At 38.4% G+C, this 23,553-nt stretch overlaps 1 protein-coding gene and 1 long non-coding RNA gene across 2 annotated transcripts; both read left to right on the top strand.

Annotated features, from left to right (window-relative positions):
• Positions 1 to 110: 110 nt before the first annotated feature.
• LOC132120908 (uncharacterized) lies at positions 111 to 4,470 on the top strand. The gene is made up of 5 exons (XM_059530131.1): positions 111 to 199; positions 317 to 3,815; positions 3,978 to 4,055; positions 4,172 to 4,252; positions 4,366 to 4,470. Exons 1-5 carry the CDS (start codon positions 111 to 113, stop codon positions 4,468 to 4,470), a joined length of 3,852 nt encoding a protein of 1,283 aa, XP_059386114.1.
• A 244-nt stretch (positions 4,471 to 4,714) lies between these two features.
• On the top strand, positions 4,715 to 11,817 carry LOC132121028 (uncharacterized). Its single transcript, XR_009426212.1, has 10 exons — positions 4,715 to 4,794; positions 6,192 to 6,284; positions 6,714 to 6,842; positions 7,189 to 7,307; positions 7,396 to 7,464; positions 7,542 to 7,633; positions 7,769 to 7,895; positions 8,034 to 8,153; positions 10,700 to 10,773; positions 11,377 to 11,817. It is a non-coding gene; the product is annotated as an uncharacterized LOC132121028 (long non-coding RNA).
• The last annotated feature ends 11,736 nt before the right edge of the window (positions 11,818 to 23,553 follow it).

Raw genomic sequence — 23,553 nt, 5'->3', positions numbered from 1 at the left:
ATCACTATAGGACGCTTACATTCATTCTGCACGTGCCATGTGGATAATTTGAATTTAGAAAGTGTTTTATGTTAAAAATGGGTAGAGTGAAAAAAAAACACCACTTATGGATGAAATCTGGAGGACTTGCACGACTTATTGACAAGTTTGATAGTGTCAATATAAGGATGAAAAAAACGGATTGGAGTTCAGAGGTATGGTCAGAACTGTCTATAGCTGTTTTTGGAGTGAATACTAATCAAAACCGTAGATGGCTTCATGTTGTTTGGCATCAAAATAGAAGAGGACTCAGAACACATGTTTTGAAACCAAAAAGCTATGATGATAAAGGCAGTGACGTAAAGTCTGAGGACCATATCTCACCTGTGGGGCTGACGGACAGCGATGGAGAGTGCAGCGAGGCACCAAAGCCTGCGGTCCATCCCTCACCTGTGGGGCCGACGGACAGCGATGGAGAGCGCGGTGGTACACCAAAGCCTGCGGTCCATTCCTCACCTGTGGGACCGATGGACAGCGATGGAGAGCGCGGCGATGCACCAAAGCCTGCGGACCATCCCTCACCTGTGGGGCCGATGGACAGCGATGGAGAGCGAGGCGATGCACCTAAGCCGGCGGACCATCCCTCAACTGTGGGGCCGACGGACAGCGATGGAGAGCGCGGCGATCCACCAAAGCCTGCGGACCATCCCTCACCTGTGGGGCCTTCGGACAGTGATGGAGAGCGCGGCGATGCACCTAAGCCTGCGGACCATCCCTCACCTGTGTGGCTGACGGACAGCGATGGAGAGCGCGGCGATGCACCAAAGCCTGCGGACCATCCCTCACCTGTGGGGCCGATGGACAGTGATGGAGAGCGCGGCGATGCACCTAAGCCTGCGGACCATCCCTCACCTGTGGGGCCGACGGACAGTGATGGAGAGCGCGGCGATGCACCTAAGCCTGCGGACCATCCCTCAACTGTGTGGCCGGCGGACAGCGATGGAGAGCGCGGCGATCCACCAAAGCCTGCGGACCATCCCTCACCTGTGGGGCCGACGGACAGCGATGGAGAGCGCGGCGATGCACCTAAGCCTGCCGACCATCCCTCACCTGTGGGGCCGTCGGACAGTGATGGAGAGCGCGGCGATGCACCTAAGCCTGCGGACCATCCCTCACCTGTGTGGCTGACGGACAGCGATGGAGAGCGCGGCGATGCACCAAAGCCTGCGTACCATCCCTCACCTGTGGGGCCGATGGACAGTGATGGAGAGCGCGGCGATGCACCTAAGCCTGCGGACCATCCCTCACCTGTGTGGCTGACGGACAGCGATGGAGAGCGCGGCGATCCACCAAAGCCTGCGGACCATCCCTCACCTGTGGGGCCGACGGACAGTGATGGAGAGCGCGGCGATGCACCTAAGCCTGTGGACCATCCCTCACCTGTGGGGCCGACGAACAGTGATGGAGAGCGCGGCGATGCACCTAAGCCTGCGCACCATCCCTCACCTGTGTGGCTGATGGATAGCGATGGAGATCGCGGCGATGCACCAAAGCCTGCGCACCGTCCCTCACCTGTGTGGCTGACGGATAGCGATGCAGAGCGCGGCGATGCACCAAAGCCTGTGGACCGTCCCTCACCTGTGTGGCTGACGGACAGCGATGGAGAGCGCGGCAATGCACCAAAGCCTGTGGACCGTCCCTCACCTGTGTGGCTGACGGACAGCGATGGAGAGCGCGGCAATGCACCAAAGCCTGCGGACCGTCCCTCACCTGTGTGGCTGACGGACAGCGATGGAAAGCGCGGCAATGCACCAAATCCTGCGGACCATCCCTCACCTGTGGGTCAGACAGACAGCGATGGAGAGCGAGGCAAGGCACCAAAACAACAGCAAAATCAAAAGATAACATACAGAGCAACAAGGCCAGGACCCAAGTGTTTTAAAGTTTACATTTCTGCACGGAAGTGGAAAATTATAAGGCCTTTGCCGGGTAGCAGAAAACTGAAGACTTATGAAAAATTTAGGAAACAAAATCCTTGCTGCACACTTGTTTTCACATACCAGCATTTAAAGGTAGCTCGCAGTAGAAAGTATCGTTGTCCATTTATGACAGTGAAGGCATCATGTTCCTTTGAATCTTGCAATGCACATTATGTGTTCCGGATCACACAAAAACCATTGAGCAGTGACAAACGAATTCCAGTTACAGTTACAAGAATTGGTAAGGTAACTCACTCGAAAGGGGAGGTAGGGTCCCGCCCTGCAAGTTATCAAAAGAGAGGCAAGATTGCTAAAGAAGTGTTCAAAGGAGTAAGCAATGTCTACTACAGAAATCTCAGAAAAACACCCATTCCTGAGTTGATGGCTGGAAACATCAGTAGGAGTTTAAGTAGAAACATACTCAAAATAATTTCCAGTGAAGTTCGGAAAAGCTGCAGACTGCATGATGACGTGATCCTGGAGCTGATGTTGACTCAGAAAATCATAAGAGACACAGATCAGTCTTACAAATTTTGCCCTGGATATGTTCAGCATCTGCAGGTGGACCCGTTTGGTGTTCATTTATACACAGAGACAGGACTGGTAATTTTCATTCAACACCTCCGAAAAGGATGTCCTGTTACCCTGCATTTAGATGCAACTGGAGGGGTGGTGAGTCGGATCCCAAGTCAGCCAAAGAGGGTGTTGTATTACAGCATCACTCTACCGGGGCATGGAAAAGACAATCCTCCTCTTCCCATCTCTGAAATGGTAACAAATGACCACACCATCCCAAATGTTTCTTTCTGGTTGCATCAGACTGTAACAAAGATACGGAAACTGACAACATACAACATACACCAGGTTGAAACCGACTACAGTTGGGCACTCATCCAGAGTGTCCTGTTGTCATTCAACAAACAAGACATACATATGTATCTGATGGAATGCTACAATTTAGTGAAAGGGAATGACACAATTACAGACTTCAGTAGGCAAACTGTTCTTCACTTATGTTCTGCCCATATAATTAAGGCAGTGCAAGGAGCAATTGGCAAAAAAACTACTGACAAAGGCTTGAAGGAATTTGCCACTCACTGTGTGGCACAACTGATTAATTCCAAAAGTCTTAAGAGGGCAGTAGAAATTTTCAAATGCATGTGCCATGTGTTCTACACTAAACAAAACACAAAGTGTGTCAACCAGTGTCTGAAACAACTACATGACCACATTAGTGGAATAATAATTCCGGAAGACACACTTGATGTGAAGCCACCAGTGGATGACTACATCCCTCCAGAGGCGAAAACAATACTAGCCAGGTCACCGTTCACCAAAGAATTTGATAGTGTACTTGACACTGTCATGTGTAATGAAGATCCAGAAAAAGAAACAGACATTGGCAACAACAAATACCATTGCCCAGGAATACTGGATTTTCTCATGAAAGATTATATGCCAATTTTCCCACTCTGGTCAGGGCTAATGCTTGGTGATTTGACAAGACACAAGGCCAAACAATCTACAGATGATGATGAAGTACAGAAAACCCATGATACAAATTGTCATGCAGAAAACTGGTTCTGCATTGTAAAAGACAAAATATTACAGAAAAAACTGCACCATCGTCCAGCAACATTCATACAAAAAATGTATGCATCTTTGCAAGGCCGGTACAGGGAGCACATTCTGCAACACAACCTTCCTGACAGAATATTACAGAAGTGTTTCAGTGTGAAAAAAGGAGGATTGGAGGACTCTGAAGAGAAATGGGCCAAGAAGAGCGTGTGTGACCGAAAAGGGAATAAAACAAAGTACTTTCATACACCAGATGTAATACCTTCTCCAAAAGCAAAAGTGAGTATTAGGGACGGACATTTTAAAACCCAATACATTTTTTATAAATATAAATAGACAAAAATAGAAAGATGACATTATATAATACAATGTTATATTATTAACAGAAAAGTGAATTGATGCACACTGCATCACGTCGTTCATTTATGTCTGTTTTTGTAGTCATCAAAACCTTCAGTCGGTCACCCAAAGTCCAGTAAGAAAGGAGATTATGTCACAATTGAGTCCAAAATTTCACAGGTAAGAATAAGGGCAATTGAAGGGCATGACAATTTAGATAATTACATTAATCATTTGTGTCAAAACAACATGGATTCCATGGATGAATATTGATTACATTTTGATTGTTTTCCTAGGAAGCAAAAGCTTCTGTTCCACAACAGAAGTCTAGGAACACAAAATCACATCTTGTCAAACGAGTGTCTAAAACTTCACACGTAAGACTACTTCAAGGGCATGACGTTATTTTTCAATACATATAGACTTTTTAATATTTTTATATTTTCACAACTACACATAAATGTAGCTTTTCTTTTAATTGCTCGAATAGGCATCAGAAGCTAAAACCAAAAACAAAGAAACCGACAATGTTGAGGTTGTGTCAGACACTTCACAGGCAAGACTATGTCAACTTTTGGAACTTTCAAGGGCATGAAAATATAGAATAATACATTAGCTTGTTTTTTCACAACAACATATAAATATTGATTCCATTTTGATTGTCCTCTCAGGAAACAAATGTTTCTGTTCGGCAGCAGAGGTCCAGAAGGATAAAGCCACACCATGTCAAAGGAGCATCAAAAACTTCACAGGCATGATGGCATATTTAAAGACATATAAACTATTTAACATTTGTAGTTTCATAGCTACACATAAATGTTGATTATCTTCTGTTTTATTTTCATAGGCATTAAAAGCACAGCCCAAAACCAAAGTCAAAGGAAGTGACAGTGTTGAAGTTGTGTCAGACACTTCACAGGTAAGACTAAGTCAACTTTTGGCACATGACGACATGTTATATTACTGTGACGAGTGGGGCGGGGCCGAGGGACATGGGAGCGAGGCCGGGGGAGTGATTGGAGATGAACTATACCTGTTCGTCCCACCGGTCTCGAGGCCCATGGAGGAGATGGAAGGATATAAAACTGGAGCGACGACAGTGAAGGACGAGAGAGGACCAGGCCTGGGCTTTTAGTTGTGTTTTGGTTTTTATTTTATGCGCACCAGTCGTCCGTGAGGGGCTGGTGCGCTGTTTTGTGTTTATTTTGTTATTAAAATGTTTTTGATTGTCCGCCGGTTCCCGCCTCCTTCTTCCGGATGAATAGGAAGCTTTATCATTACAGTGGTGCCGAAGCCCGGGAGAGGGAGGGACGCGCTGCTGAAGATCCCTCACCGCTGTGGTGAATCCGCGGTGCCATCGAGCTGGCGAGGAGTGTGCCGCCATGGACGCTCGAGGCGGTGGGCTGGAGCGAGTTGCCGGGGACGGGCGAGCTCGCTACCGGCCGCCCACGATGTGGAGAGACGGCTGCCGTCCGTGAGGGAGCGGAGGAGTCGGCGCCGTTCGCCAGGTGGCCGGAGCCTGCTGCCTCCGCCGGAACGGGGAGGAGCAGGGAACGGGGGACTCCTGCCGGCTGCCCAAAACCGGAGGAGCCGTCGCCGTCCACCGGGCGGCGGAGGAGTGTCGTGCCGTCCGCCGAGGGCCGTCCAGTGCCACCGCCAGGCACCGCGGAGGAGATCGCCCAGCTGGTGGAGGGCCGAGCAGCGGTGCGTCTGGGAACCGGAATTTTTTTTTTTTTTTTTTCCTCTCTCCCCTCTCTCGTCTCTGTCGCTCCTCCTTCCATCTCCTTTTCTCTCGCCTCGTCTGTCCTACCCCCAGGTTCCCGCAGGTCCCCGTGAGCGGCCCCCCCGGAGGGAGGGGGGGGGGGAGTAGAGCGCAGTCTCGGGAGTACCCCCCGGCCTGCGAGGGGCGATGGGGGTATGTGACGAGTGGGGCGGGGCCGAGGGACATGGGAGCGAGGCCGGGGGAGTGATTGGAGATGAACTACACCTGTTCGTCCCACCGGTCTCGAGGCCCATGGAGGAGATGGAAGGATATAAAACTGGAGCGACGACAGTGAAGGACGAGAGAGGACCAGGCCTGGGCTTTTAGTTGTGTTTTGGGTTTTATTTTATGCGCACCAGTCGTCCGTGAGGGGCTGGTGCGCTGTTTTGTGTTTATTTTGTTATTAAAATGTTTTTGATTGTCCGCCGGTTCCCGCCTCCTTCTTCCGGATGAATATGAAGGTTTTATCATTACAATTACATATAGTCTAAATTATTATCAGTGTGTGTCACAACAGCAGGTAAATGTTAATTATCTTCTGTTTGTTTTCACAGTCATCAAAAGCTTCTGTAACAAAGCACAAAGGCCAAAAGGAAAAAACAGACACTGAGGCCACAACTCATGCCTGTCATGATGACATTGTACAGGTAAAAAAAAAAAAAAATTGTATCTGTTATATAACGTGTGTGTGTGTGTGTGTCAATGGGCCTCTGTTAAGAGAATTTCATTAACTTTATCACATATCTGCATAAAATATCCACTATGGATACATTTTCATGTTTTTAATATAAATAAAGACCTTTTATTTATCAATGCACTTGTAGACAACAAGAAATTATGTGTCCTTGTAGAACTTAGCAGAAAGAAAAACGAAAAGAAAAGAAAAACCTATACCAAGTCTCTATGGAAGTGTTTTGCATATGATGTTCAGGATGAAGGATGAAGGATGGACATTTACACAAAGTTCCAGCGTTTTGATCAAATAAATTCTAGATCTTTGGTTATTTCTTGTTGTGCAGTGTTTGTGCAATATGCATAATTTTTTTTTTTTTCATCTACATTGTAATGTTTTTTAGGCTTCATGGAATTCAAAGGACAGTGAAGTAGTAGTTGCAGTGGTGAAGTCACTTGGCACGGATGCAATATATACATTGCACATATCAGATTTCAAAAGCCTCAAACCACACAACTGGTTGAATGGGGAGGTATTTAATTATAATTGTTTTAAGCCTTGATGTACAGTTAGAAATGTTAGCATTTACATTAGCTACCACTGTAAATGCTACATTTCAGCGTGTATTGTCATATTTGTAGTGCTAGAGTTTTATGTGAAATCATTTTTGGACATGAAATGTAAATATATACACTACATTATCTGTAATTACAACAAATTGTTGTATACAATTGAATTATACATTGAATTAAAAAATTTTTTTAAGTCATTGGTGTTCAGTGTCAGTACCGGTAGACTAATAGCTAAGTAAAAATACATATAAAAAATACTATAATAAATTTTAAGGACATAAATTTAATTTTCTTTATTGTTATCAGGTTATTGAATGCTACTTCCAAACACTGTTGAATTCAAAAGACTGTGGAAGAAAAATATTTTTATTCAACCACTACTATTTGGGGAGAGGTCTGCAATGTCAAATTACAGTTACAAAAAGGTTAGACTTTACAGTTATTATTTGATACACAATGAAAAGGTCAGAAGGACAAGCCCAATTAATGTGGTATATTTCATCTTGTTTGCAGGTCAACTTTGAGAACTATGAAGCCATCATTGGATTCATGCAAGTAAACAGTAACCACTGGAAATTTCTGGTGTGTAAAACAATGATCAAATCACAGTTAATGACTTATGGGCATGGAAAATTAAATAAACTATATGTTTTTAATAGTATCTCAATAGGACATTGCAGAAAGCCTTTGTGGTGGATCCCCAAGGGAATAATGAATAAAAAGATTCCGAACTTGCTTTCAAAAGATTCAGGTATTGTATTATTTATGTTTTATTTATTCTCAAACAGTACAATATGAAGTGCAATTCTTAACATCGTAGGTTATAGTTTAGTGACATATTGACCAATTGTAAATGCAATAATATGCAATTCTCACATATGTTTAGACAATACTTCAAGATGCGGCAGATAGTTCATAATAAAACAGACTGGGTGGATTTGAAATGGACAACAGGTGTCTTGCCCCACAGCATACAGAGAGATGGTTACAGCTGTGGCATATATGTCATGCAGGTAACTATACAATTTAAATGGAGCTTTGGAACAACATTGATTTTTGCATAACCTCAATAGTGTAATATATCAATTTCCTATTCTGCCATGTCTAATTCATTTTGCAAGTTTATTTTATTACATTTATATAACCAACAGATGGCTAAGGAGACAGTGGAGGCTTTTCAATGACACCATCTGAAATCGTCATACCTTCCAATAAGCACCTCCTGTCAGAGCTGCGTAAGCAGATGGCTGTAACAATCCTAGAATCATCAGGTATGTATTGTATGCACGCAATCAATAATAGTCTTGCACTGATATTTTACTGTGGGTGTTCTTTTACTACATATATGGGTGTAAAAAACCAAGCAGAGATCCTTTGTCAAGACGTCAGACACCAAAGCCATAAACATTTTCCCAAAGTTGATGAAAAGGATCCAAGTTAACCCCATTGCTTAGGCACCCAATCAGTCACTTTTCAGAACTGCAGTAGATATATTTGCTTTTCAGTTTATACCTCTGTAATCATAATGGCTTGAAATCAAAATTATTCTAAAATGAATACTTCATTCAAGGTCAAAAAACATTTTGATGATATTCCACATAGATTGTTTACTTTTCTATTCTGACACAGAAATGCCTCTGTGTATACTGCAAGGTTCAAGAATAAATGATTGATTCAGTCAGTTTGGAAGAACTTGACTGGTCTGCAGAAAGCCAAATCATAAATCCAGCTGAAAACCTCTGGCTTGACTGTAAATACAGACATTGAAACAGTCTCATCACTAAACACCAATGACTTGTACATTCACTATATGGACAAAAAGTATTGAGACACCCCTTCTTTAGAACAGAAATTGTGGCAACAAAGATGAAAATGAAATCGTATTTCCATCTCTTAAATGACTGTACCCATATGTTCAAGTCATTGTTGTTTATTGATGATTTCTTTGGCTCAAGGTTTGCATTTAAAGTCACTCCAGAGGTGTTCAGCTGGGATTAGGATGTGGCTTTTTGTGGACTATTCAAGTTGTTCTGCACTGACTGAATCAATCATTTCTTTTTGAGAAATTATTCATGTTAGAATAGAAAAGGGCCCTGTCCAAACCATTTCTATATATATATATATATATATATATATATAAAATCTCTAAATTAAAATTCTATGCTTAAATATTTACATTTGTACTCATGGAAACGACTGAAATAGTAAATTTTGTTCATTAGTGTTACGGCTGCTGGTGTGTGAATGAAGGCGCACAAGGAAGAAGATATATTAATGGGATCTTTTAATGATCGCGTGAGAATAAGGGCACATCCAACATAACCATACAATACGTTACTACAGTAACTTAACTTAACATCACATTACATTACATTACTATACTAACTCAATCACAGACAAGGAGGAACTCAAAAGAAAGGGTATTTAAACACGAGGGAAGTAATAAGGTGAATGGAGACAGGTGGGGATTAATCAATTAACCAAACAAGAAAAGGAAAATAACCAAATAATGAAACTCAAAGTCCATGAATGTAACAATTAGAAGGGTGTGTCCCAATACTTTTGTCAAAATAGTGTATCAAGTTCTTCTGAAGACCATTTAAAATACATAGATTTCTTTTGGTTGTTTAACATGAAATAATAATAATAAAAAAGATTAAAATGTTGTTAGATTTTTTTCCCCATGTTGTCCACTACAGTGACACAACAATGTATATGCAACAATCAGGTAATGTGAATGACAGATTAATGTAACTTGTCATGCACATACATGCATTTGTAGGATGGTACTTTTTCAAAAAATGTATTCTTATTTTATATAATTAATTGTTTTGCTAATACAGTCCAGAATGCTTGTAGTTCATGAAATATTAGTTTCTTAGCTAATAAAATATATCCATCTACCTCTCTTACTGTAACCATACGCTTATCTATACAGTGGTGGAAAAAAATATTAAAACACTAAAATTGTCAGAAGCTTTAAAATGTTTAAAGTCAGTTATCTACAGTATATCTTTATCTGTAGCTGTCAGTAGAAATTTTCATTGTACATTTCCACACATTCATTTGGAAATTACTTTTAAAAGTGCAGTCAGATGTTTGTGCTCCACACAGTGATCTGATCTCATCATCATCCAATCTGTCTGAAATGAACAGACTGAGATGGAATAAATTCAGAAGAACTGTAGCAACATCTCCAAGACGCTTCAAGAAAGCTACCTGCAAAGCTCCTGAGAAACTATGAGCAAGTGCAGAGGTCTAAAGAGGTCAAAAGCTGAGTTAAACACAAAGTATGATCACACCAAATGTATATTTACTTAATTATATTTATTACATTTTTTTGACAGCATCTTCATTTTACTGTTTTTTCACAAGTTCACAAGGGTTATTTAAACATCTAGTAGAAATTGCCACAGTTCTTCAGGATTTATTCTGTGTCAATTAATCTTATTGTCATTTCAGACAGACAAAATTTCACTGATTTGTTAAAATTAATGTCATAATATATGTTTTGAAATGTAAACTGATATTTCGTACCGACACACTACTCCAAAAAAGAGAAATAACAGATTTAAAATAATTTTTAGCCAATAACATTGGTCACCACTTTTTGGCTGTCTGTCCATCTGTACAGTTATTTATACATCTGTCTGTCTGTCCATCCATTTAATCATCTATATGTCTCTATGTCTCATCCATCCATTCATCCATCTACCTTTTTGTCTGTCTGTCTGTCTATCTGTTTGTCGATACACTGATCTGTCTGTCTGACCAAATGGTTAAATTAAAACTTTGATTTGTGATATTGTATTTTCAGTATTCAACCCCAAACAGCATTGCTCCCTGTGTGGAAAAGAGTCTCCAGTTGGAAGCGTGGGTCTGAACATATGGGTTTGTGTCCTTTTAAATGAGAAATTAGTAATTAGTGAAGTGAAGTGACATACAGCCAAGTATGGTTACCCATACTCAGAATTTTTACTCTGCATTTAACCCATCCAAAGTGCACACACACAGCAGTGAACACACACACACTGTGAACACACACCAGGAGCTGTGTTCATCATTTATGCTGCGGCGCCTGGGAAGCAGTTGGGGGTTCAGTGCCTTGCTCAAGGACACCTCAGTCGTGGTATTAACGGCCTGAGACTCGAACCAACAACCTTAGGGTTAGGAGTCAAACTCTCTCACCACTAGACCGAAAATTATTTCAACTAAATAGATAATTATTATGGAGATAATTAGTATGCAGTTAATCTAGAAATGTCATTACATCATATATTAAATAGTATTTTGTTTTAGGTAAATACAGATCAAAATGTTTTATTATTTTTACTGTATGTTCTATTGTGTACATTTTAATTTGATGTGTTTAAGCTGAAATTACTATTACTTTCTTATTAATGGAGTATTAAAAGAATGTAGTAGAGTTTTAACTTAATATGTTCAATATAATAAAAAATTAAGTTTACTTGTGACAATTTTTATTTCCACTAGATTCAGTGCAGCAACTGTGAAAGATGGTACCACTCTGTCTGTCTTGGAATGACGAAAAAAGAGGTACACAAATGGAAGACAAGAAAGTGGTTGTGTGTTTTCTGTAAGTAAAAAGTACTTTATAAGTGTAGGTGTTAAAATATATTGTTTAATCTTGTTTATTTTTTGTTGTTGTTGTTTTTTGTTTTGATCAGTTCCTTATAAATGTTAAAATCAGTAAATTTTAAAATCAGTATAAATTTTTGATCAGTGTATAAATACCAGTTCAGTCAAAAGGGCTATTGTACTGTTGGCTGTGGTTGTTTCAATTTAGTCTACAGTATCAACAGAAAAATTCTGCATTACATACATTTTGTAATTGTCAGGATGTTAATAAGATACAATTTGTAAATGCAACTACCTTGTGCAACAGTAAGGATTAAATGTGAGATTGTGTAAAATGACCACTGTCCCCTTCTATTAACTGGCACTGCTTTCTTATCTTCCTTATTCTCCAACTCCCCTACAGTTTTACCGCAGTGATATCACTGCGCCTGCTGTGCTCATGTTACGGCTGCACCGCTCCTTGATTATTATGTCAGAATGAGTATAGTTCCTAATCCTATAGGCCTAGAAAATCACAACTTTACATTTCCCGCCAGTCTTAGTACACAATATAACTACAAAAGAGGCAAGTTTTAAATAGGAAAATATCGAAACTCTTTGGTTATTTTTAAACGCCATGCTACTGGTCTAATTGGAGTCTGTGATCTATGCTAAGCTATGCTAAAAGTGCTATCCACAGACCCAGAGATTGGCTGAATGGATTAAAAAATGGTGAAATTCAACGTATTATCTCTGGGGGAGTTTAAGAATGAGCCTATTTCCAAAAAAAGTGGAATGTTCCTTTAATATGTTAATAGTGCTTAACTGTGCATTTTAACTTGAACAATATGTTTTAAATTAAAATTTAATTAAAATTAAATTAAATTATGCATTTAGCAGACGTTTTTATCCAAAGCGACTTACAATGTATTCAGGCTATTAATTTTTACCTATTATGTGTTCCAGGGGAATCGAACCCACAACCTTGCTCTACCACTTAAGCTACAGGAACACTATTTTCACTATGTTTTATAATATTAATTTCATAATTACATACTAAAAATAGCACAAATAACACTCTCAGTTGTGTATCTGTTAACATCAGTTAATGTATCATGAATTAACATGAACACAAATAAATCAAGTGACATTAAAACAAAGAAACATTAAAAGATTAATAAATGCTCTAAAAATATATACTTTTAAAATTAAGTTAATGCATTTTAATGCTTTAGATAGTGTTAACAAATTAGACCTATTTTGAAGTAGTACCAAAACTTGAAATTATGTAAAAACATTATTTACATTTTAATGATCTAGTAGTAGTATTTACTTGTGCAGTAAGAATATAAAACTATACTTACAGTACAGTACATACTAATGTATTTTATGTATTTGTTGGTCATTGTATCTTCTTGAATCACATTTCTGCTCACATTTCTTATCCTATCCATCTAGTGGACAACTACAGTATCACAGCCTTAATCGAGAACGAGTCAATCTTTTGTTCGTTATCTGGCTTGGCTCGGTGTTCATCTTCAGTTCTCTCTTCACAGCAGTTCAGTCAGTGTACTGTTTGAGTAAATGAATTACTCCGGGATATTAGTTTGTTTGAACTCAGAGTGTCAGCCACATTAAAAAAGTTAACAGCTTAAGTCATTTGTGGATTATCGCGTATTGGAGACGCGAACCGTTTAAAACGATTCAGTTCGATTTGTTGAACTGGTTCAAGAAGATCCGGTCACAAACTAGATATCACTAAACTGCTTTGTTTTGAACTCTCACACAACAGACATGGAAGAGAAGACAATGCCGAATAAAGTTGTAGTTTTTGCTATTTTTGGACCAAAATGTATTTTCGATGCTTCAAATAATTCTAACTGACCCTCTGATGTCACATGGACTACTTTTATTATGTATTTCTTACCTTTCTGGACATGGACAGTATACCATACATACAGTTTCAATGGAGGGACTGAGAGCTCTCGGACTAAATCTAAAATATCTTAAAGGTCCCGTTTTTCGTGCTTTTTTGAAGCTTTGATTGTGTTTACAGTGTGCAAGTTAACATGTGTTCATGTTTAGCGTGTAAAAAAAACCACAGTATTTTTCACACAATTCACCTATCTGTATACCACTGTTTTCACTGTCATAAAAGCGGGCTGATGACTTCCTTGTTCTATGAAGTCCCTCCTTCAGAAATACGTAACGAGTTCTGATTGTGCCAGCGGTTCCTGTGTTGTGATTCGACACCAGCTTAGCGCAGGCTGACCTCCTGGTAACGCGATTGGGCTAGTTTTGAGAAGCAAGTGGGCAGGATTTGTTTTGAAAACCTGGCAATTCTGATCTGAAAGCACGTGCTGGAGATGTACTTATAATCACAGGAGCGTTTTTACTGACGAGATGCACATGAAAATCGCATTCGATTTTTTTCCACAGCCCTAACATCTAGTTAACAAAGCTAAACAGCGTTGCCCTTTTTGTAACTGTTAAATGAACCAACTTAAATAATAAAATACACTTATTGGTTATGGTCCATAAACAAAGCCTTCTCCAGACAAAGAGGGAACTGCTCCATCTTTCAATAATAATCTTTGTGCGAATCCATCATTAAACTGATTGAGATTGAGGAAGCTGTCCTCAGCAAAATGTGCTGCACACAGTTTGTGGATTATAATTTTCGGGAACAGAGTAAAACATAAATTGTAACCATTAATCTCTAAGTACAGCGCCCCTGAGAAGACCAAACAAAGGTGATTGGACTCCAAGATGAAAATAACAGAGTTTCGACGACATGGCGACAAACACAAACGCAACTCTTCCTCTTCTCCATCGGCACGCAACAAGACCATGCCCCCTTTTTTGTGTATTCCTGTGGGCGGAGGTTAGTCAAAAAACTGTTTTAGTGATGTCATTACTGCAGGAACTAGAGGGATGTAGTCCAAACGGGTCGTTCGTTGTAGGCGAATTCTGTTAAATAAAATATATATTATATTGCCTTCATTTAACCAGGAGAGAACCTCACTGAGATTAAGAATCTCTTTTACAGGAGTGTCCTGGCCAAGATAGGTGGCCCAGTTATATTAAAACACATATGACAAACAACACATCACAATAATAAAATATCAGTAAAATACAGCAATAGAAGCATTTGCAAATCATTAAATCATTTTCCACTCTATGAAAAAGTGTTTTAAATTTACTAAAAGGCACCAACTGATTTAGTCGCAATTTCATTTGAAGAGAATTCCAGTCTGATGGTGCAGCATTTTTAAAAGCAGTTTTACCTAGATTAGTTCAAGCTGTGGGTACATGAAGATTATAATAAGACTGGGAACCCAATGAGTAGTTACGAACTACTTTTTGTTGAAGCAAACAACAGAGATAGGATGGCGAGAAACCCATTATTGCTTTGTAAATCAATAAGTACCAATGCATTTTCCTTAGAACAGCAAGTGAAGACCAGGAAACTCTAGTATATAATGTACAATGATGTGTAGAAAATTTACAATACGTTATAAATCTTAAGGCACCATAATACACAGCCTATAAGAAGAATATAAGAAGAGGCATGCTGGTATACTACATCCCCGTAGTCAAGAATCGGTAAAAAAGTTCCAGACACAAGCTTCTTTCTTGCATTGAAAATATTTTCTTTCAAAATGAAAAGCAAGACTTATTTCTAAGATAAAATCCTAACCTTTTCTTTAACTTTTGTCTCAGATAATTAATATGTGAATTAAAACAAAGTTTGTCATCAATTATGATGCCCAGGTACTTATACTCTGAGACTAAATCACTCCGTTTCCCTTGCAGAGTTTGGAGAATGACAGAACTATCTAAAGAATTTCTAGAATTTGATAACCAGATAAATTTTGTTTTCTCAACATTTAAGACCAACTTTAAAGTAAAAAACCTTGCTTGAATAATATCAAATGATTACTGTAAATCATCCAGAGCAGTCCGCTGCGTATCCAGCTGTCAACATATGCAAGTGGTAAATTGCATGTTAAGGATGAATCATAAACAGACCTCCTGTCTCTGATGTGAACTTGGTTGGGCAACCAGATGAGTAGACCCGATAGGAGCGTGGATGCAATGATTATCCACCACATTATCCTCCAAAGTCCCCAGCCATAGAGATCTGAAAAGGCCGCAAAACAAGGCAGTGTGTGCCGAGAATCCTCCAGGGTTCAATGGACTGAGATCAACCAACCGAAGCCTGCAAGAGCTCCAATGCCGCTGTCCCCAAAGTTCAATCCCTTGAACACCTGCAGCAGACACAGAGCTCCCCTGACCGTAGCTTTACTCTTCCTTTTACCCAGGCTTGGATCCAGTGCATCAGGTACACAAACGAATCCACGCTGAACGACCAGGGATCGAATTAAAGTGATTTAGTGTTGAAAATCAAGTTAATATATGTATTAAAAAATAATAGTAAATCAGCAAACTACTAAGACTGGATTTTGATAAGATGAAACAACAATGCACAAATACCAACAAACTAATGAGCCGCCATCTTGGAAGTTGCTGATAGCCTATATCTCGCTTGGCATTGAACTTTGAGCTTTAGAATTTTACAGATATTATTTATACTCTAACTAAAACATTACACACTAACTAAAGTTTAAAACATGGGATCAATGAAGAACAGGACCTTTAAACTGTGTTCCGAAGATAAACAGAGGTCTTAAGAGTTGGGAACAACATGAGGGTTAGTCACTAATGACATACTTTTGATTTTTGGGTGAACTAAAACTTTAATGCTCACAACAATAAAACCACTTAAGAGAGAACTGTCAGGACATTAATTCATTGTGAACCTTGTGAAACCTTTTCAGACTGAGCAACACACTCCATTAAAGACCAGAGCATGTAAGGAGCTCAACCTCCAGGAATTAAACAGGAAAGATGTGACAATTTTATATGAACTTGTACACTTTGTGCCAAGAAGAATCAGAGAAGTGTACTTAACAGTTATGGGTATTATAATATTACACTTTGTTGAATTAAATGTATGGTGTACTAATTTACAGGTATAAATGGCATGTATTTATCATTTTTTTATTAAGAATATTTTCTTAAAAATGTATTTTGGAATCCTTCCATGAAATATATTCCACAAAATCAACCATTTAAATTTAATTAGCAGGGATGTCATCATTTATTCTATGTACTGCATGTGTGTGTGTGTGTGTGTGTGTCACGATCATTAGATGGAGTGCCCATGAGCTTCAGTAGAGGGCACTCCAGTCAGGACCATTCCACCCATTCACCACCAGTTGTCACTAGGACACTAGCACCTCTCAAACTGTTGCACCACAACCGAACTACATTACCCATGAGTCACTGCATCACAATCACCCTGCCACTCCTGCACCTCATTCATCAGCCAATTTCCTTGCCACACCTGCACCTCATTTACACACACACATAAAAGCAGCACACTCACTCTCACTCAGTGCGAAGTCTTGTTTAGCCAGTCTGACATTTCCGAGCGTTTTCCCAGTGTTTGTTATTCCTGTGTTTTGACCTTTGGACTGTTTATTCCGACTCTGATTCTCCGCTGCCTGTCCCGATCCCTGCTCGTTTCTGATTACGATTCTGGTTATCCCTGACACACCTGACGCCATTCCTGATCTCTGCCTGTATGACCATTCTGTTTAATAAATGCTGCATATGGATCCGAACGCCTCCGACTCCTTGTTACAGTGTGTGTGTATATATTACTGTTGTCAAATTATTAATTGCGCATACATGCATGTATATATTTCAGAGAAATATGTTACATTTATATGTTATATCCATTTTCACATAATTTAAAATTGTAATAAATAAAATAAAATATATATTTAAATATATAATTTATATATAATATATTAAAAATAATATATAAAACAAAAACTTTATTTTGGATGTATTTAATAGCAATGTATTTTTGGACAGCACATATATATTAATTTAATGATGTGCCAAACAGGACATAATTAATAAAATCTGAATATAGAAATATAGAGTTACTATATTAGATTATATAATTAAATATGAATATACAGAAGTAAATATGAATATATAGTTCTGAATATATAATATATAGAATATATAAGCCTGAATATATAAATGTAAATCTGAATATATAGTTGTAATTATGAACATATCAATGTAAATCTAAATATATGTTCACAATTGTTATTGCTGTACATCGTAGCCTGTAACATTGTACCAAGAATATCTTATTTTAATATAACAGCTAGAATAAGCAAATTTGATCACACTTCAGAATAGGGAATATTTATTCAGTATTAACTATGACCTTTCCCTTAATAAATTCCTAATTTGCTGTTTATTAAAAGTTACTAAGGTAGTTGTTAAATTTAGGTATTGGGTAGGATTAGGGATGTAGAATAAGGTCATATAAAATAAGGCATTAATATGTGCTTAATTACTACTAATAAATGGCTACAATTCTAGTTATACGCTAAGCAGTTAGTTAAATAGTAAAGCAAATGTATACAGTATCAGTTTAACTGAGAAGTAGTGAAATATAATCAAATCAAATCTGAAAATCAAGCCCTATTATTTTTTCATACAAATGTAGAGTGATTGTTACAAACTATACAAAACTGTGTCATAGGTTGTTGTTTCGTTTATATACAAGAAAACAGTAGTAATCTATTTCCTAGATTAGAAAGTTGTATGCTTTGTTTTTATTTGTAATCTAGATTTCACTCATTTCCATGTAGATTAAATCTCATTTAGCTTGTCAGGACTCTACCTGTTGTGCATACTATTGAAACAATCAATAACTCGAGTTTCCTTCTGTGTGTGCAACTTGGCTTTACAACTATATATTCAGATTCATGTCTGTATATTAACAATTTACATTTATATATTCAGATATACAAATATATATTTAGATTTACTTCTTTATATTCACAATGTACATTTATAAATTCAGACTTACAACTATATATTCAGATTTACATTTATAGATTTAGGCTTATAACTAAATATTCAGATCTACTTCAATATATTCAGATTTACATATATATTAACAGAATTATAACTATGTGTTCAGATTCATATAGTCAGGCTTATAACTGTATATTCAGATGCGCATTAATTTATTCAGAATTATAACAAAATATTCAGATTTATTTCTTTATATTCAGATTTAAATTTATATATCCAGGCTTATAATAATATATTCAGATTTACATTTATATATTCAGATTTTTATATAATTATTTCCTGTTTGTTGTTTTGGACTCATAATATAACAAATCCGTCCTCTGTGGTTCCTCCTGATTTGTCACCAGAAGCCGTCTTCACCTGAATATTGACTTTCCCCCCTGAAGTCCATTTCCCATCATGCCATACCTGACTCTGATTAGAAGCACACCTGATGCTCATTCATGGGACTATTTAAGCAGCCATTTCACACACTCTCATCATGAAGTCTTGTTTTGCCCTGGCTGACATTTCTAAGCATTTCTACCTCTTTCATTGGATTACTGTGTTTGACCTTTGACTGTTTCTACCGTTTTGGATTGCGTGCTGCCTGCTTTTTGACCCTCTGCTCTATTTTTGGACCATTGTTTCTCTGCTAGCCGCCTGCCCTGATCTGTTGTCTGCCTTGAGTTTTTGCCCCTGTAAACCCTGTTTGTTTTTATATGTTTGTAAATTTATATTGGAGAGTTTGAATAATGCACAGTAAAGTTATTAGAATATTAATATTATTTACTGTGATGTTTTGACTGTTACTTTAATAAATCACCATGCCAATGTCCTTCAAGATATCCAAAATCTGTTAGTGGTTCTTTAATGTGTAATATCTTGGCATCATGTTGACAAAGGAGTATGCATTAATTAACAGTTAGATTTTTTTTTTATTCCATATTCAAAGAAAAATACCCAATGTTCAGTTGGTTGTAGCTAATAACTGTAAATAAGAAAGTTGTCTGGCTCAATGAGCAAAGTATATTTGACAAGTCTGGTGACCTTTGGAAAAGGTAACCCACAAACTTGTGGTCAAAAGGTGACACTATAGAGCACCTATTCCACCACCATTTATGAGTTGTTGCCTGTGTCAAACTGTCATTAATACTGAAGTGAAAAAAAGAGGTTGTGAAAAATGTCCACTCTCTCCCTCTACTGACTGACACTGGTTTCTTGTCTCTATTTTCCTGCTGTAGAAAGTTATTACAAAAAGAAGGTTAATTTTGGACATGCAATTCCCTAATCAGCCACTTGGGGTAAAAGAAAGGTTGTGAAAAATGCCCACTGCCACCCCCCCCCCCCCCTGATGATTGACACTTGTCTCATATCTCTATATTCCTGCGGACAATTTTTTTTTACAAAAAAAGAAGGTACATTTTGGACATGCAATCCCCTTATCTACCAGTAGGGGTAAAAATAGAGGTTGTGAAAGATGTCCACTGCCTCCCTCCAGGGACTGACACTGGTCTCATTTTTCTATCTTTATGAAAACAAAGGTTAATAAAAAAGAATGTTAATTTGGATTTTAAAAACAAATGTTAAAAACAAAGGTTGTGAAAAATGTCCACTGCCCCCCTATATTGATTGACACTGGTTTTATGTCTCTGTCTCCCTGCTGAAGAATGTTATTACAAAAAGAAGGCTAATTTTGGACATGCAATTCCCTTTCCTACCAGTAGGGGTAAAATGAAATGTTGTGAAAAATGTCTACCGTCCCCCACTATTGATTTGAACTGGTTTCATGTATCTGTCTCACTGCTGTAGAAAGTTATTACAAAAAGAAGGTTAATTTTTGACATGCAATTCCCATTTCTACCAGTAGGGGTAAAAAGAAAGGTTGTGAAAAATGTCCACTGTCCCCCTCTATTGATTGACACTGGTTTCATGTCTCTGACTCCCTGCTGTAGAAAGTTATTACAAAAAGAAGGTTAATTTTGGACATGCAGTTCCCTAATCAGCCATTTGGGGTAAAATGAAAGGTTGTGAAAAATGTCCACTGTCTCCCTCTATTGATAGACACTGGTTTCATGTCTCTGTCTCCCTGCTGTAGAAAGTTATTACAAAAAGAAGGTTAATTTTGTACATCCAATTCCCTTTTCTACCAGTACGTGTAAAAAGAAAGGTTGTGAAAAATGTCCACTCTCTCCTTCTATTGATTGACAGTGGTTTCATGTCTCTGTCTCCCTGCTGTAGAAAGTTATTACAATAAGAAAGTTAAATTTGGACATGCATTTCTATTTTCTACCAGTAAGGGTAAAAAAAAAGGTTGGGAAAAATGTCCACTGTCCCCCTCTATTGATTCACACTGGTTTCATGCCTCTGTCTCACTGTTATAGAAAGTTATTACAAAAAGGAAGTTAATTTTGGACATGCAATTCCCTTTTCTACCAGTAGGGGCAAAAAGCAAGCTTGTGAAAAATGTCCACTGTCCCCTTTTATTGATTGACACAGATTTCATGTCTCTGTCTCACTGCTGTAGAAAGTTATTACAAAAAGAAGGTTAAATTTGGACATGCAATTCCCTTTTCTACCAGTAGGGGTAAAAAGAAAGGTTGTGAAAAATGTCCACTGTCCCCCTCTATTGATTGACACTGGTTTCATGTCTCTGTCTCCCTGCTGTAGAAAGTTATTACAAAAAGAAGGTTAATTTTGGACATCCAATTCCCTTTTCTACCAGTAGGGGTAAAAAGAAAGGTTGTGAAAAATGTCCACTCTCTCCTTCTATTGATTGACAGTGGTTTCATGTCTCTGTCTCCCTGCTGTAGAAAGTTATTACAAAAAGAAGGCTAATTTTGGACATGCAATTCCCTTTCCTACCAGTAGGGGTAAAATGAAATGTTGTGAAAAATGTCCACCGTCCCCCACTATTGATTTGAACTGGTTTCATGTATCTGTCTCACTGCTGTAGAAAGTTATTACAAAAAGAAGGTTAATTTTTGACATGCAATTCCCATTTCTACCAGTAGGGGTAAAAAGAAAGGTTGTGAAAAATGTCCACTCTCTCCTTCTATTGATTGACAGTGGTTTCATGTCTCTGTCTCCCTGCTGTAGAAAGTTATTACAATAAGAAAGTTAAATTTGGACATGCATTTCTATTTTCTACCAGTAAGGGTAAAAAAAAAGGTTGGGAAAAATGTCCACTGTGCCCCACTATTGATTGACACTGGTTTCATGTATCTGTCTCCCTGCTGTAGAAAGTTATTACATAAAGAAGGTTAATTTTGGACGTGCATTTCCCTTTTCTACCAGTAGGGGTAAAATTAAAGGTTGTGAAAAATGTCCACTGTACCCCTTTATTCATTGACACTGGTTTCATGTATCTGTCTCACTGCTGTAGAAATTTATTACAAAAAGAAGGTTAATTTTAGACATGCAGTTCCCTAATCAGCCACTTGGGGTATAAAGAAAGGTTGTGGAAAAATGTACACTATCTCCCTCTATTGATTTGAACTGGTTTCATGTCTCTGTGTCCCTGCTGTAGAAGGTTATTACAAAAAATAAGGTTAATTTTGGAAATGCAATTCCCTTTCCTACCAGTAGGGGTAAAAATAATTGTTGTGAAAAATGTCCACTGTCCCCCACTATTGATTTGAACTGGTTTCATGTATCTGTCTCACTGCTGTAGAAAGTTATTACAAAAAGAAAGTTAATTTTGGACATGCAATTCCCGTTTCTACCAGTAGGGGTAAAAAGAAAGGTTGTGAAAAATGTCCACTCTCTCCCTCTATTGATTTGAACTGGTTTCATGTCTCTGTGTCCCTGCTGTAGAAGGTTATTACAAAACTAAGGTTAATTTTGGACATGCAATTCCCTTTTCTACCAGTAGGGGTAAAAAGAAAGGTTGTGAAAAATGTCCACTGTCCCCCACTATTGATTGACACTGGTTTCATGTCTCTGTCTCCCTGCTGTAGAAAGTTATTACATAAAGAATGTTAATTTTGGACATGCAATTCCCTTTTCTACCAGTAGGGGTAAAAAGAAAGGTTGTGAAAAATGTCCACTCTCTCCCTCTATTGATTTGAACTGGTTTCATGTCTCTGTGTCCCTGCTGTAGAATGTTATTACAAAAATAAGGTTAATTTTGGACATGCAATTCACTTTTCTACCAGTAGGGGTAAAAAGAAAGGTTGTGAAAAATGTCCACTCTCTCCCTCTATTGATTTGAACTGGTTTCATGTCTCTGTGTCCCCGCTGTAGAATGTTATTACAAAAATAAGGTTAATTTTGGACATGCAATTCCCTTTTCTACCAGTAGGGGTAAAAAGAAAGGTTGTGAAAAATGTCCACTGTCCCCCACTATTGATTGACACTGGTTTCATGTCTCTGTCTCCCTGCTGTAAAAAGTTATTACATAAAGAAGGTTAATTTTGGACATGCAATTCCCTAATCAGCCACTTGGGGTAAAAAGAAATGTTGTGAAAAATGTCCACTCTCTGCTTCTATTGATTGACACTGGTTTCATGTCTCTGACTCCCTGCTGAAGCAAGTTATTACAGAGAGAAAGTTAATTTTGGACATGGAATTCCCTTTTCTACCAGTAGGGGTAAAAAGAAAGGTTGTGAAAAATGTCCACTGTCCCCCACTATTGATTGACACTGGTTTCATGTATCTGTCTCCCTGCTGTAGAAAGTTATTACATAAAGAAGGTTAATTTTGGACGTGCATTTCCCTTTTCTACCAGTAGGGGTAAAATTAAAGGTTGTGAAAAATGTCCACTGTACCCCTTTATTCATTGACACTGGTTTCATGTATCTGTCTCACTGCTGTAGAAATTTATTACAAAAAGAAGGTTAATTTTAGACATGCAGTTCCCTAATCAGCCACTTGGGGTAAAAAGAAAGGTTGTGAAAAATGTTCACTCTCTGCTTCTATGGATTGACACTGGTTTCATGTCTCTGACTCCCTGCTGAAGCAAGTTATTACAAAGAGAAAGTTAATTTTGGACATGGAATTCCCTTTTCTACCAGTAGGGGTAAAAAGAAAGGTTGTGAAAAATGTCCACTGTCCCCCACTATTGATTGACACTGGTTTCATGTCTCTGTCTCACTGCTGTAGAAAGTTATTACAAAAAGAAGGTTAATTTTAGACATGCAG

The sequence above is a fragment of the Carassius carassius genome, chromosome 39 (assembly GCF_963082965.1).
Source record: "Carassius carassius chromosome 39, fCarCar2.1, whole genome shotgun sequence".
NCBI classification, from domain to species: Eukaryota; Metazoa; Chordata; class Actinopteri; order Cypriniformes; family Cyprinidae; genus Carassius; species Carassius carassius.
Note: the sequence above shows the minus strand (reverse complement) of the source record. Positions and strands in the feature narration are given on the sequence as shown.